The sequence below is a fragment of the Eulemur rufifrons genome, chromosome 29 (assembly GCF_041146395.1).
Source record: "Eulemur rufifrons isolate Redbay chromosome 29, OSU_ERuf_1, whole genome shotgun sequence".
In the NCBI taxonomy this organism is placed as follows: domain Eukaryota; kingdom Metazoa; phylum Chordata; class Mammalia; order Primates; family Lemuridae; genus Eulemur; species Eulemur rufifrons.
Genome location: NC_091011.1, coordinates 95,712,502 through 95,729,019, shown reverse-complemented (window position 1 = coordinate 95,729,019; position 16,518 = coordinate 95,712,502). Strand labels below are relative to the sequence as shown.

General features: G+C 38.9%; 1 protein-coding gene across 1 annotated transcript in view; it reads left to right on the top strand.

Annotated features, from left to right (window-relative positions):
• The window catches only part of RHEB (Ras homolog, mTORC1 binding), a 54,055-nt gene that overhangs the window by 12,539 nt on the left and 24,998 nt on the right, over positions 1 to 16,518 (top strand). The window contains exon 2 of the mRNA XM_069461534.1: positions 14,222 to 14,293. Coding sequence (XP_069317635.1) covers positions 14,222 to 14,293 — 72 coding nt within the window. The remainder of the gene's footprint in view (positions 1 to 14,221; positions 14,294 to 16,518) is intronic.

The following is a 16,518-nucleotide window of genomic DNA, read 5'->3' as shown; positions in this document are numbered from 1 at the left end:
TACAACCTGTAGTCTTTTTCTGCTATTTGCAAACCAACCTGTTTTGTTGGTGTCTGTTCCCTTGTTGGCTCCCAACAAAGTGCTCTCGAAGTATTCCTGCCTTTGCCTTGTGACTATCTTGGACGTACAGATTGCCGCAGAGATGATGATGGACCAGTTCCAGGCTTTAAGCCTTAACAAGTAGGTAGCTTCTGCTTTTGTGTCCTGGGGAACCTCAAGTAACATGCAGGAAACCTTAGGAGAGGACACATACAAAGGGAGAAGGTCCAGCCAACCCACCAGATAAAGGTACCAGAGGAGTGACTGCAAGTGAGACCAGCAGAGAACCTGGCTGAGGCCAGCCTTGACTGTAGAAACACGAGCAGGTGAAATGGTTGGTTTCAGTCACTAAGCTTTGGGGTGGTTTATAATGCAGCAGTGGATAATTGAAATAGTAATTTCCTGCTTTAGGAATGTGTGTTTATTGTCACATTTGTTGATACTTTTACCATGTTATTTTGAGGCTTTAGCTGAAGTAGTTACTGTATATCATCTTTAATATCAGATTAATTTGTTAGGTATAATTATGAAAATGCTTTTTTCTCCTAAGCTAATTATTTCTGCCTAAGAGCAGTTACTAATAGTAGCACTACTACTGAGATTTAGTGAACTCTTACTACATACCAGATGTTGTACATGTATTTTCATTTACTCCTCACAACCACCCTATAGTGTAGATAGTAGGTCATTAAATATGAAATGTCTGATTTCAAATTAAAAGTGTATTTTATATCTCAAACAAGTAGTACGATTAATCAAAGTATGTGCCTAAACTGTGGACACAGTTTTGCCATCTTAACGGTAGCTTGTTTATCCCAGCAGCAAAGAAGCCTGGAGAGCGAGTGGCTATGAAATCTCCAAAGGTGTTTTCCACAGCTTGTTGAGAATTGAGTATTTTTCCTTGCAAGAAGTGGTCCGAAGCTTGGAAGAAGTGGTAGTCAGTTGGTGCAAGGTCTGGTGAATACGGTGGATGACAGAGAGTTTCCAAGTCCAGCTGCTGTAGTTTGAGCAACATTGTTTGTGTGACATGTGGTGGAGCGTTGTCTTGCAAGAGGATTAGTCCATCTCTGTTGACCAGTGTCCACTGCTTAATCGCAAACATCCTCATCGTTTCCTCTAGTTGATTGCAGTAGACATCCTCTGTAATCGATTGACCAGGTTTCATGAAGCTGTAGTGGATATCAGCGCTGGACCACCAGACAGACACCATTAGCTTTTTTTGATGAATATTTGATTTTGGACTGTGTTGTTTCAGCACTTCATCTTTGTCCAACCATTGCACCAGACACTTGCAATTGTCAAAAAGAATCCATTTTTTATCACACGTAACAATACAGGGTAGAAATAAATGGTTTGGCTTTATGTTGTGACAGCAAAGAAAGGCAAGCTTTGAGATAATTTCTCTGCTGACGCTCGTTTAATTCATGCTGTAACCATCGGTGCAGTTTCTTTACCTTGCTGATTTGTTTCAAATGGTCCAATATTGTTGGAATAGTAACGTCAAACCTTGCTGCTAGTTCGCGAGTAGGTTAAGATGGATTCACTTCCCGTACAGCTTTCAGCTCATCATTATCCACCTTGGTCTCAGTTCGCCCACGTGGCTCATTTTCAAGATTAAAATCACCAAAATGGAACTTCTCAAACCACCAACATGTACTGTGCATTCATTAGCCGCATCCTTCCCAGACACTTTGTTGGTATTTCAAGCTGTCTGCACTGCATTGGTTCCACAGTGGAACTCATATTTGAAAATACCATGAATTTTTGACTTATCCATGGTTTCACAAAAATTGTTTTAAAAAAAATTTGAAAGCTAATTACAAGCCAAAACATGCATTTGAAAAACTGAGGATATACCTTCTCGATAAAAAGAAAACAAGAAGTGTCAAAGTGAAATGTCAGAGATATCAACTGTCAAACTTAGTGCTCAAGGAAATCAGACATTTCATACTTAATAACTTAAGTTATTAATACTTGGTTATTAACACTAATACTATTATCTCCATTTTACAGATGAGGAAACAGATTCAGGAGAACTGCCTAAGGTCACATAGCTAATAATCACCATCCCATACGGCTTAGCAAAAATTAGTAAATGCTTTGTCTTCCATTTTTTTCATACTTTGTCTTTTTTTCTTAAATCAAGTTTTTTGAGGTGTAATTTGAATATCCTCATTTGTGAAGTGTGTGTTCAAGTCTTTTGCCTATATTATTGGATTCTTTTTATTGAGTTATATATTCTGAATAAAAGTCTTTTTTCAGATTTATAAAATGAATATTTTCTCCTAGTCTGTGGCTTCATTTTCAGTTTCCTGTGCTTCAAAGATCAGAAGTTAGTAATTTTGATGAAGTCCAATTTATTAATTTTTTTGTTTATGGTTTATTCCTTTTGTATTGTATAAGGAATCTTTGGCTATCTGAAGATCATAAGAATTTTTTCATGTTTTCTTCTAGAGGTTTCATAGTTGAGATTTTACATTTAAATACATTTTTTTATCCTATACTTGTTTTCTAGAGTGCAAACCAGATTCTCTTTTCTTTTTTAAATATCAACATCCAATTGATTTGGCACCATTTGTTGAAAAGACTGCCCTTTCTCCCTTGAATTGCCTTTGCAGCTTTGTTGAAAATCAGCTGATCAAACATATGTATGAATCTATTTCTGGAATGTGTATTTTCTTTCATTAATCTATGTCCTTATGTCAGTACCACACATAGACTCCGAGTAGGTCTTGAAATTGGGTACATACTTTGTTTCTTAAGATTTTCTGATTTTTTTTCATAGAGATTAATTTTTCCTTTTTTTTTGTAATCGCTTATTTTGAAGCGGGTTAATAAAAAGTCCAGTTTTTATTTCTAGTCCTCTTTTCAGAATTTTATTCTGATCTTCCTAATGTTTCATCTTCTCATGTTCCCTTCCTGACTGGAAAACTTCCAGTGGCTTTTATCAGAGGATAAAATTAAAAATCTTCAGCTTGTGGGTTTTTTTTTTTTTTTAAGACACTTTCAAATGGGGGGAGTGGTATTTGACTTTTCACAATGAGTACTTTTCTCCCTGCTAAGATTACAGGGTCCTTGTAGGTTTCAGTCAAGTATATCATACAGACATCTTTTTCAGAATTAGGCATGGAGTAGGACTTAGGTTGGTGTTTGTGGATTCAAGGTGTTGATCATAATTTGCAAAAAGCTTGTTTGACTTTGGGAATGTGTTATAGAATTGAATAACTATTTACTGAACATGTGACAGGTTCCAGTTGCTGTGCTTTATATCTGTGATTTCATGTAGTCATCCATATGCACCAGGATTTTGAGGACCAGAGGGCTTAACTTCTCCAGAGACATGGCCGGGGATTTACACCATAATCTTGAGTTCACATCCTAAACCTTTACCCCCTATCTTGTTTCTTCTAATTATTATGTTTCTGAAACCAGAGTGTGTTATAAATTTAATTTACTTGTGTAGTCTCATCATCGCCAGCCCCACAAAGCTACCATTAACAGATAATGTGTCTTGGAATAAGTGGAGTCTAAGAAGTGGGAAAGGATAATTGTCATGTGAATACTTTTTGTCCTGTGGAAATTACCAAAATTATTCCATTATTTGCTTGAAATTTATCCCAATCTATATTTTATGTCAAATACTAAGAACAGATCTCGTTTCAAAGCAAGTTATTTAGGTTTCTTAAACATGATATTAGAATGTTCATGAAAAAGTTTTTTCATATATACTTGACTATGCTTCATCTGTTTTTTCATAAGTTTTAAAAAGTAGAAGTAATGCTTTTGATAATCTGTTTGGAAATTCAACATATTTTGTAAAAGTTTTGGCAGATCTTTATAAATTTCGCCTATTCCAATTACTGCTGGCTGTTTTTTTCTTGGTAAGGGGAGTTCTTCGTGTGTTTGGGAATTTGGGGTTCAGGTTCATGTTTGAGGTTGTTTTTCTTGCTTCCTCTTCTCTCCTCCCATGTTTGCCCTTTGTTGTTTATTGTTTCCTTTTTTTTCCACCAGCCTTTATATGGCCCTAGTCTGGGATCTTTCAGTGCTGTGGTCCCCAACCACGGTACTGGTCCTTGGCCTGTTAGGGACAGGCCGCAGAGCTTGACACACACACCCTCAGTCTGTGGAAAAATTGTCTTCCATGAAACTTGGTGGGGGCCACACAGCAGGAGTTGAGTGGCAGAGCAAAGGAGGGTTCATTTGTATTTACAGCTGCTGGCATCACCGCCTAAGCTCCGCCCACCCCCTCACTCTCTTCCATGGAACTGGACCCTGGTGCCAAAAAGGTAGGGGACCGCTGCTTTAGTGACGAGCTTGCTTGGTTCCTGGTAGAGTGTCACTGACTTGTTCCCTTATCCAGTCTGCCAGCCCACCCCAAACACTAAAAAAAAAAAGAAAAAAAAAAATAGGGCCACATGCTTAGTCAGCAGCTTTCTTTAAGTTTCTGGCTGTGATATCTTCCTATGAGGATCGTTTAAACCAGTTTCTTAGAAGGCAGCACTGATGTTAATTTCTTTTACAAAGACCTAAGTTCATTGAGGAATTTTACTTCTAGACTCTTTAAGAGTGGGTGTGGAGTCAAAGTGATTTGTAAAGTTCTTTAAAGCAGGGAATTGACTGAAGATGCCTATCATTGTGAAATATAAATTTATCAAATAGAAGAGGAACAATTTGAGTTACTCTCATAAGAAGATACTAGATTTTTCAGTTCTTTTGTAATAATACTGTTAATACTGTGATCAATTAAGATGCTTTTGAATGCAGGTTAACTCATTCTGGCATAAACGGTAAGGAAAGCTACTAACTCACATAGATGCAAGACTAGAGGCTGGTTGAGTGGTCAGTTCAAGAACACAGGTTCTTTCTATCTCTTTGTTCTGCCATCCTTGGTGTTGGCTTTAAAGCCATGATTTGAACTGTGGCACATTAGAATCACCTGGGAGGCTTTTAAAAGTCCCTGTGCCTAGATTGTACCCCTTACCAGTTAGTTTAGAATCACTGATGCCTGGGTGGGATCCAGGCCGTAGTTTAGGTGATCCCTGGGTACACCTAAGTTTGAGAACCAGTGTCCTAAACTTTATTTATGTTTGCTTATTTATTTTTTTAGAGACAAGGTCATACTTTGTCACTGAGGCTGGAGTGTAGTAGCACAATTGTAGCTCACTGTAACCTCAAACTCCTAGACTCAAGCCATCCTCCCACCTCAGCCTCCGGGGTAGCTAGGACTACAGGTGTGTGCCACCACGCCTGGCTAATTTTTGTTTTAGACAGGGTCTTGCTTGTTGCTCAGGCTGGTCTTAGACTCCTGGGCTCCAGCGATGTTCTCGCCTTGACTGCCGAAGGTTGTGGGATTACAGGCGTGATCCACCAAGCCCGGCCTAAACTTTAGAACTTTGCTACTCCAAGTATGGTCTGGAGATCAGCATAGCCAGGTAGCTTGGTAGAAATGGAAAAGCCCATGCCTCACCCCAGGTTTAATGGATTAAAAATCTACATTTAACAAGGTGCCTGGGTGAACCCTTTGTCCTTTACCATTACGGAAGCACTGGTTTTCAAATTTGGCTACATGTTGGAATCACCAGATTTTTTTTTTTTTTTTTTAAATCATAGGTCCCCACCTCTAGAAATTCTGATTTATGTGAGTCCTGAAGTGTTACCTAGAATCTGGGTTTTGCTACTGCATCTCAGTAATATTTAACATGTTCATTTGATTTCTGTATTTCCTGTAAATTGGTAGTTAGATCTAACAGTTGGACCCGATTTCAATGGGTCCCTCCCTTGCATAGTGGGTGGTCTTGTGTTTGCATCAGGAGACACTTAAAGTCTGATTATTTCTTTTTTTGGCATTACTGACAGCTGATCTTCATTGCTTACGTACATTCATTAGTTTAAAAAGTCATGGTGGTTATTTAAATTACGTCCCCTTGGTTACAAGGAATAGATACACACCGAGATTTTCTCTGATTTATTGAGTCTGTTATACTTATTTTTAATATATTTCTCCCTGTTAGAATTCACGTGCTAAGGAAGGGCTTTCTGTCTGTTCACTGATGTATCCCAGTGCTTAGAATTGTGCCTGGCACATAATAGCTGCTGAACAGATATTTGAGTAAATGAATAAATTAATCCTTAGAGTTCTGAAAACTTGGAATTCAAAATGGAATAAAATGTTACTAAGCTAGGAACTGTAAAAATACAGCTGTTAGGAGGTAGAACTGGGAAGAAAAAAGGACAGATTGGGGAGCTGATCTTATTTTACAAAAGCTGTTCTGTCTGTAAGTGATGAAACTAGGAGTAGAGTTTTATATGAATGTGTAACCCATTTAGCTCCAAGGGAACTGGAGGGGAGAGCAAACCAAATTGCTGTTCGGTGGAATGTCCTAGTTTACTTCCTGTGGAGGTAGACCTCCAGAAGTCACAGCTTGCTTCTGGCCAGTAGTTTTTCCGATTGTATCCTTTCAGTTCAGTGGTACTTGTTCAGTTCTATCCTGTAGGTTCCACTGATGTTGATTTCTGTTGTAAAGTTGCAGGGCTGTTGCTCTTTCTTAATTGTCTCCAGAGCATTAGCCTCTATTTACTTGACCTTTTACTTAAAGGTTACTCATGCCAGAATCTATACACCTTTTGTCAGGTACTATGATCAATCAAATTTCTGTGGGTCACACAGTTGCACGTGCATCCTCATGGATGCATTTAATTTGGGTTAGTGGACTAGAGCTTTAAGTGGCTGAGATCATTCTGTAGGGTGCACTTGTCTTCATGGTCAAGCATGTAGCCCCCAATGGCTGCAGCACCCAGACTTTCTATTTAGCACTGAGAGCAAAAGAGGAACATAAGTCAGTATACCCCCTTGGATTTTGAAATATATTTAAATATTTTAGAGACACCTTTATAACAAACCACGTGGAATGGAGTAAGCTAAACGAGAAACTAAATAAGTGTTTATAACTATTTCAGGAGGATCTAGAGAACAAGAAATAAAATAGTTTTTGTGGGAAGGAGGGTGTGCCAGCCTCTTCCTTGGACAGTGGTGATAAGGTGAGAACATGAAAGACAGGCAGACAGGGCCGCACTGCACAGCCCAGGGGCTCCAGTCACTGTCTAATGCGCACAGAGGCCATGACGCTTGGCAGGGGAGAATAGTGGTGGGAGGGAAATTGAGAGTGCCTCTCTGGTGCCTCAGAGGTCACCACATGACTTACTCTTGGCTATGTCCCAGTGCCTGGCCCATGTTAGGTGTTCTTTAAGTGCTTATGGTCTGAGCTGCTGGGGAGAATTAGGAGGGGATAGGTGATATAGTTGGACTTGTTGCCTGAGGGCAGTGGTTCTTAAAGTGCAGTGTGCAGCTAACACTTCCATTCTGGATTGCTCTTCTGGTAGGTTTGGGTGGGGCTAATTTGCATTTGTAACAAGTTACCCTGTGGTACTAAGCTGCTGGGCCCACACTTTAAGAACTACTACTGTAGGAGGGGAAGGGATTCTAAAAGAGAGTACAGGGCCAAAAAGTCCATAGCTTGTTAAGGGTCTCCCTCCTACATGGTTGTGGAATTCTTTTTCAGCTGAGCTCAACAAGCTCACAAAGGCGGTTGATTAGATGAAGATCATAGAGGTTTATCAAAGGGCCCTGGAGAAGGGAAATCGGAGACTTTTGACAAAGAGGTAGAAGAAAATGATTTATCTTGGGGATTAAGCTGGATAGGGAAGAAAGTGAAACCTGGTGGAGACTGGAAATTCAGGGCAACTGTTGCCCTCAGTGAAAAATACTTCTTACGTGGTGACCCAGTCATGAGTGTGTGAAACTGAGACAGAAGGTTCGTAGCACCATTCTTATTTGCAATCCATGCTGGTGTTCCTATTTCTTAAAAAACAATGCAGGTCATGGCTCAGTATATCATCGACTTCAAGACCCCCGAGTTGAAAACACTGCTTGCGGAGATGGTCTGGATTAGGCGATGCGAGTCAGAAAGGGCTCTGGGAGAATACCTGGCCCTGTGTATTGATTGGTAGGTGGGAGATGCGGTGCCCGAGGAGGAGCAATGTCTCTCTCTCATTCTCTCTGTTCTTCTAAAAGGATAAAATGAACTCTTATATATTAATTTCTGCATGAGAACTCTATCTCCATCCATGCCATGAGCACCTACTAGGGTTTCCACCCTAACAGTTGGTTCGTGAAAATCTTGTTGATGTTCTTATTGTTACAATTAATAGTGACAAATTAATTCTAAAAACATGGATTAAATGAATAGAAGGCAATACATTTTGTTTTTCATTAAGTTTTTCATTAAATTAAAAATGATCGTTTTGTTTTTGAAGTTTTAATTTTATTTTTGTAATAAAACACCATGGCCCCAAGGAAGAAATTTTTTTTGTAGTGTGGCAGTCAGTGTGTTAATTCAAAATACTCTTTATACCAAGGAGTCACATTTTGGGGTGAAATTTCCTGAGCTCCTTCAAAAAATACTGTGCCTTTTTATCACTGCAAAAAAAAAAAAAAACCTCATAGCTGCTATTTTTCCCTGGTAAACATTCAGGAGAATTGTTTTAAAAAATAATTTTTATGGTTTTTAACCCATTGAGTGCCACACTAGAAAAAAATTTTTTTCTCCTTGGGGGTCATTGTGTTTTATTATGAAAATACAATAAAAGCTTTGCAAACAAAAAATCCTTTCTAATTTAATAAAAAATGTGTTACTTTTTATTGTTTCTGTGTGAGTTACATGCAGTGGGGCTCCCAAGGTAAAGAGACCTGTGACATGTTTTCACAAGGCCCTGGGCTCAAAACTAGCGTGAGTTAAATACAACTCACATGGTAGTTAATGTGTTAAAGTTAAGGTGGTTTTTGGTTTGGAGAACAGTATTTGGAAATTAATTGTAGGAATTGGGACATCTCCTTTTCAAACTTTTTGTAGTAGCTATAAAAGAAAATAAAAATCTCAGGACTAGCCCCAAACTCCGTATGCAAAAGGGAAGATTGTAAAGGCCTCAGGCACCTGGGAAGGGCTGGCGCCACAGATCATTCATTCATTCATTCATAAATTTCCTTGCTGGCCTCCCATAAGGAAAGGGCATGCACATTTTAACTTAAGGTCTGTGGGCTAGTATAGCTCCTAAAACTAAAGTCTGTTTGATTGCACACTAACAGTGATTACAAGTTTATCCTCCAGGTGCAGAACAGAGATGAGACAGAATCAGACATTCTTCCACCTACTCAGGGATGTCTACATAATTAATTGATGCCTCCTTCACACTCCCTTTTTCTCTTCTAATATTTGCCTTATGTAAAATGTAGACTTTACTGGGTCTCACAAGAATGTAACCATTTTGTCTAATTAACCTGTCCCCCCTTGCTCTCCCCCCTTTCTGTATGTATATGCCCTCTCCCTTTAATTACTGAAACTTCCAAATTCCCCTCCAAAAAACAGCTCTGTGGCTTTGTTTTTCCTGAGCGTGTCCTCAGCTTTGGCTTAAAAAAACCTTCATTGATTGAGACTTTTGCCTCAGTCACTTATTTTGGGTTGTCATAATGTATGTCATAAAATGATTTATGTTTGTATTGGATCAACACACATCTGGCAAGTGCTGCTTTTCTCTTTATTTTGAATCACTCCTGTGGTGTTTTTATATAACATTTCTCCAAAGAGTTGATCAGGAGTTTGAGATTCTCTTCAAGTTGTGCATATTTATAAGCTGCTTGAGCGCGTGGTCATTGCTGAAACATCTTCAGCAAATAAGTAGTGTTTCAGGATCTGAATTTGCTAAGGAGAAAAGCCAAAGTGTCAAGTTATTGAGAGAAAAATTAAAATGTGATCACAGTAAAGAACATAATTTGCTGTAGATCAATAATGCCTTTTTGTGGCTGCAAGAAAACTGCACACAAAACTTGAACAAAGGCCGGGCGCAGTGGCTCACGCCTGTAATCCTAGCACTCTGGGAGGCCGAGGTGGGCGGATCGTTTGAGCTCAGGAGTTCGAGACCAGCCTGAGCAAGAGCGAGACCCCATCTCTACTAAAAATAGAAAGAAATTATATGGACAGCTAAAAATATATATAGAAAAAATTAGCCGGGCATGGTGGTGCATGCCTGTAGTCCCAGCTACTCGGGAGGCTGAGACAGGAGGATCGCTTGAGCTAGGGAGTTTGAGGTTGCTGTGAGCTAGGCTGACGCCACGGCACTCACTCTAGCCTGGGCAACAGAGTGAGACTCTGTCTCAAAAAAAAAAAAAAACTTGAACAAAAGAGCTGAATTGCTGTGTCACAGGATGCTCTGTAAAGCCAGAAATTATAATAACCAGAACTGAGAACACCTGAAAATGAGCAATGGGACTTATTTACCGAGATTAATTATCATTTAATGCTGACTTATAAAGATTTCAACACTAGTTGTCTAATAATTCTACTGTTTAATGGAAATGGTAGAAAACAGCTGTGTCATGTCAGCATAGGTAGCCTTCCTGTCCCTTGATTTAAATAATTAATGTTCTCCCCTTAGGGGGAGAGTCCCTGGGAGGAGAGACCTAAGGGAAACCGGTTTTACTTCAGTTCCATCTCTGCTAATGAATAGTAACACTCTCCCTGGGGCCATCTGATTGAGCAAAGCAGTTTATGCCTTGAGGAATAAGCTTTTAAATTCTGGTATCCTAGTTTACTACTTGCTAAAGCAACAGTGGTTAGATTACATTATCTGCTTTTGCCAAAATGATTATATTCTTCAGTTAAATGTTAATTTAGCCAGTCAAATAATTTATGCCCTTTATGATACAAATAGGGGAACTCTTTGAATATGTAACAATAATTGTATCTTTTAAATCTGGTCCACTTGTTGTCTGTAACTCCATTTTTGTACTTTATCTCATGCTGTCTTTAATATGTTTAACTTTCTTTTCAGTTTGAATGTGGCTTCCTGAATTTCAGATGGTAACACTTAGGGGCTCCTCTTCTTTCACTCCTGCAAGTCAGGATGTTGAGACTTGGCTGGTCCCAATAGAGAACTGTTTCATCCAGTGTTTCCTACTAGTTTCCCAGCTCTTGGGGAGCTCATCATATATAGCATCAGCCTTAACCCCTTTCTTTTGATATTTTTAGTGCAGTTCTACTTCCAAAAAAGTTACCAAAATCTGTTTAATCCCCTTCTTTTTTCTTTAATGAAAAAATATTCCGCTTTATTTCCATTTGTAAGCAAAAAAAAAAAGAAACAAACCACAAACCTTTGTCTACATACATTAAAGGGTATCAAAGCCCAGAAAGTCCTTAAAAGTACCCTTTAAAAACTCTTAAGTTTCTTTTTCTCTTTTTTCATTCTAATTAAACTAATTTTGCTTCAAGCAATAGCATTCAATAAGAATTTTCTTATCCCTTTTAATTTTTCAGTTTTGTTAACATAAAAGGGTTTTTCCCCCTTGCTATTTTCATTACCTAAAATAGTTTTGCTGTATTTTGAGTTAAATTCTTCTTTCTGGGTTAACATATAGCATGTTTTCTTTTGAACACAGTCCGATTGAAATTTGTGGAGTTCCTGAAATACTGTTGTATCTTAATTTGTATTGAACTGTTTACTTTTCATTTGTATAAAATTTGAGGTCTTTTGTAGTATCTAAATGGATGAGGTTGATCTACAGAAAGTCTTAGCTTTAATTTCATTCATGTGTTCAGAAATCTGAGTGTCTGCAGTGTGTGGGCACTGTGCCAGTCTGAATGGAGTAATCAGTAAATGAAGATAGTTTCAGATATCATCAAATACTAAGAAGAAATGAAACAGGGTGGCTATGAGGGAGTGGGTGCTGCCTTCCAGAGGGTTGTCTTGAAGGAGGTTTCTCAGTAGACCTACCATTTAAGCTGAGATCAGAATGAGCTTAAAAAAAAAATAGGAAAGTGGTGTTGGCTAGAATAAAGGGGCCAAGGCAGACTTGAACTTGGCAGGAGCAGAAGGGATATGATTGGAGCCTGAGGGGTGGGTGGGGGCGTTGGCAGTTGAGGTCAGAGAGGTAGCTCTACCAGAGCAGGAAGGGCTTGGTATTATTATTATGTGGGCTGTGGTCAGGAGTTGGAATTCTAATTGTAATGAGGATTTTAAGCAGTGAGTGACATTTAATTTTCAATTGCTCATGTAGGCTGCTTTTTAGAGAATGATTTCAGGTTTTAGTAATTCTAGAGACATTTTGAACTATGTATTGAGCTGCTGGTGAGAAATAAATAGGTTTGCCAACTTCTGGACTTTCTTCTTGTCTCCCAGCAGCTCCTACTTTTAAGCTAGCTTTTTGCCTCTTTTTTTTTTTTTTTTTTTTTTTTTAAGAGACAGGGTCTCTTTCTGTTGCCCAGGCTGGAGTACAGTGGCGTGGTCATAGCTCACTGCAGCCTGACTCCTGGGCTCAGGCAGGCCTTCCGCCTCAGCCTCCCGAGTAGCTGGAACTACTTGTGCACACCACTATGCCTAGCTAATAAGCCAGCTTTTTAATCGATGCGTTTTTAAGTGTATGGGAAATGGCTTTGGTGTGAAAACATTGTGCCACCTGTGAAGTGCACCACTCCATGGTTTGGAGGAGGGGAAAGCACAAGTTAAACCCCAGGAGTAGATTATGCTGTTACCATGACTTTCTCTTTTGCTCTCACTGCACATCCTTTTGTGATGGAGGTTAAGTGGAGTACAGCCAGCTTATAGAGCATGTATTTAATGTTCTGAGGATGTAAGAGAGAAGGAAGAGTTTGGGGGTGAAATTAGGGAGGGACCACTTCTTTTTTCCCCAGTGATAGTCACCTACACTGTGTTCTGTTAACAGAAAAACCAAACAGTGGCCGGGCGCAGTGGCTCACGCCTGTAATCCTAGCACTCTGGGAGGCCGAGGCGGGCGGATTGTTTGAGCTCAGGAGTTCGAGACCAGCCTGAGCAAGAATGAGACCCCCGTCTCTACTAAAAATAGAAAGAAATTATATGGACAAGTAAAAATATATAGAAAAATTAGCTGGGCATGGTGGCGCATGCCTGTAGTCCCAGCTACTCGGGAGGCTGAGGCAGGAGGATCGCTTGAGCTCAGGAGTTTGAGGTTGCTGTGAGCTAGGCTGACGCCACGGCACTCACTCTAGCCTGGGCAACAGAGTAAGACTCTGTCTCAAAAAAAAAAAAAAAAAAAAAATAAGAGTAGCAAGTCTGCTAATCATAGAGCCAGCTACCATATACCTACTCAAAGTAACCTGTTAAAATTGATGGCCTGCAGGCATGACTTAACCTTTGCCTTGCATGGCCTTAGGTCTTGTTTAGGATTTCGTATCTTATTGCCACAAAGAATCTGTTTTGTCAGTCTTATTATTTGTATTGTGACATTAATGCTAGTAAATTGTATCTAAACTCTAAAAAGAAGGGAGTATAACCAGTCATGTCCAACCTCCGTGGCTTGACTGGAAACTCAGTTTTAAGGTTTTCCTGGGGTCCGTTGGTTCAGTTGGTGTGGGGGATTTAGAATTTTTTAATATTTTTAGTTTATAGTTCCCACGGTTTCTTCATAGGACATGTACCCTGTTCTAAAGTCTTCTAGTAGAAATTTTAGGTAACAAATAGAAGGATGAGAAGTTAGGGCTCTAATTCTTGATTTGTTAACATACAAGCTCAATTATTACTGGTGATTTTGTGAAACCCAAAACATTTCTTAATTGTGTAGGTATTGCTAGGCCTTTGATACTGAATAATTGAGATAGGATTTCTATCTTCAAGGGGTTTTTTAAAAGAAAAAGTTTTGTTATATATTTTCAGATTACTCTTTTTAAAAGCCGTACCTGGTAACGCTTCTAGCAGTCATATATGAAAGAACGTGAAGAAACTAATCATTTTTGTTAATTTCCATATTAAAATTAGATAGCTAGATTTCAAGGACAGGTTAGACATTTGCTTACTTTGGACCTTATTTAAAAGTTTACCTTTAACAATATCTCATGTGCTTATTGGTCAGTAGTATTTATTAATGTCACAGAAGTGTTTAATTTTTAATAGACTGATTGCTTAAAGTCTTCTCTTACACATCAAATTAATGAAATTTGTTTTTTGAAATTGCTGAAATGCTAATTAAAAGAAATGTTTTCTGACTCCAGTACCTTTACTTTCTTCATCTATTAGAGTGGTTTTTTTAAATAAAGCAGTAGAATTAAAATTTTTTACCTTATGCCAATACATACTGAGTTGTTATTCTCTTTTTTAGGGAAATCCTCATTGACGATTCAGTTTGTTGAAGGCCAATTTGTTGACTCCTACGATCCAACCATAGAAAACAGTAAGTATTGTTTTCAAGTCCTTAAAAACTGAGAAGCCTCCTTTTGTGTACAAATAGCCATTGTGTATTCATGGAGGCTTTGATTGCAAAGGGTAAAATCTATATAATTCCCAATTGGGGTCAAAGAAAACTTCCAAAAAGCTTTATCCACTTTACACTGAAAGATTTTTCATTCAGTGTCCACATCCCTGCCATCTAGAAATTGTTATTCAAGTCTGTATGAATCCAGTCCAGTATTGAAATGTCCATATTCCATAATCAGCTTCAAAACTGGAATAGAGAGTAGATTTTTTTTTTTTTCCCCTCTTCTTAGTGGTAGTAGCCCTTTTTAGGGATTGCAAGCTTACAAGAATGAAAACACTCCAGGTCCCTTGTTTCTTGCTCTTACAGAAGCAGTAATACACCACCGCCCCCACCTCCAATTTCTCCACAGCCGCCTTTTCAGTCCTAAAGACTTGAAAGAGACATGGCCTGTTCTGGCATTGGAGAGAGCAGTTGCAGCATTAGAAAGAATTTGGCTCAGAAAGCCCGTTGGCATTTCAGGCCATGTGCAGACAAAAGCAGGGAGGACCAGAACCAGCCACGGCCTTTACTTTGTTCATTTTCAATCCATGGTTTCAGAATCTTCCTGAAGGATTCTAGGACCACGAGACAAACCTTTTTTTTTTTTTTTTTTCTTTCTTTGGTTTTTTAAGAAACAGGGTCTCCATATGTTAACAGACTTAAACTCCTCGGCTGAAGCTGTCCTCCTGCTTTAGCCTCCCAAGTAGCTGGGACTACAGATACATGACATGGTACCCAGCTTTGAGACAAATCTTCATTCTAAGAATCACTAAGGAGAATGTGAAACTGTTTCATCCATTGAAACTGGTCTTGTTTTTGGCTTAGAACTCCAGTTGGTTCTGAAACCAGTCTTCTCAGATTGAGACCAAGACTTACCTAGGATTTGTCACTGGGAACATACAGGTTTAAACGTGGGATTCATCAAAATCTGATTGGCATATTAGACATTTAGACAGAAGCAAACTTAGCAGCTAGGTTCATAAACTTGGTAGCAACTAGGTTCATAGACTTTACCTGCCTGAAGCTTCCAAGAGAAACATTTTAAATGCTTTGGGTTACAACAGAGGGGTTGGCAAACTATAGCCTGTAGTTCAAAAAGGTCCACTGCCTGGTTTTGTACAGCCTAAGGAAGGTTTTTACATTTTTAAATATTTTTTAAAAGTCCAAAGAAGAATAATGTCTGTGACATGAAAATTATATGAAATTCAGATTTGAACATCCACAAAGTTTTATTGGGACACAGCCGTGCTTATTCCTTTGCACTTTGTCTATGGCTGCTTTTGCTCTACAGTGGCAGAGTTGTTGAATAGTTACAACAGAGACCATATGGCCTACAAAGCCTAAAATATTTAGCATCTGGCTCTTTACGGGAAAAGTTTGCCCACCCCTGGCTTAAAATATTTGTCCTTTGCATCCCAGTGTGCTAGTGGCAGAGAAGGAAACCTGTTGGTTGATTATCTAACTCTAGGAAGACGCATGCTTGAAAGTAACCTCTGTGGGTATCTGCACAGAGAAGTCCTGACTGCATCCTGTCTAGTTATTTATAGAATAGTAAGCAAGTATGAGGAGCAGATTAATATGAATGCTAGATGAACAAGTTTGGCCGTCTGTCCACTGGAATAAGAAGAAAACCATGATCTTGGCCTTTGATACTTACTGCACATAGCAATTTTAGGATTTTATGTCCTTAAGATGGTAAGGTTCATTTGACAATTTTATCTATAGGAATAATAGAAGATAGTTTTCTTGGTAAATTCTCCCCATTAAAGTGTTTTTTTTTGTTTGTTTTTTGTTTTTTTTTAAATAATTGCGTATCCTTATGCTATTTAAAAATGAATTCGGCTAGGCTCAATGGCTCATGCCTGTAATCCAAGCACTTTGAGAGGCTGAGGCGAGAGGATGACAGGAGTTCAGGAGTTTGAGACCAGTGTGGGCAACACAGTGAGACCATGTCACTATAAAATTTTTTTAAAAAATTAACCAGCCATGGTGGCATGCCTGTAGTCCTAGGTACTCAGGTGACTAAGTAGGGAGGATCACTTGAGCCCAGGAATTCAAGGCTGCAGTGAGCTATGATTTTGCCACTGCTCTCCAAGCCTGGGTGACAGAGCAAGACCCTGTCTCTTAAAAAAAAAAAAAAAATTGGTTGGAAGGAAAGTCAT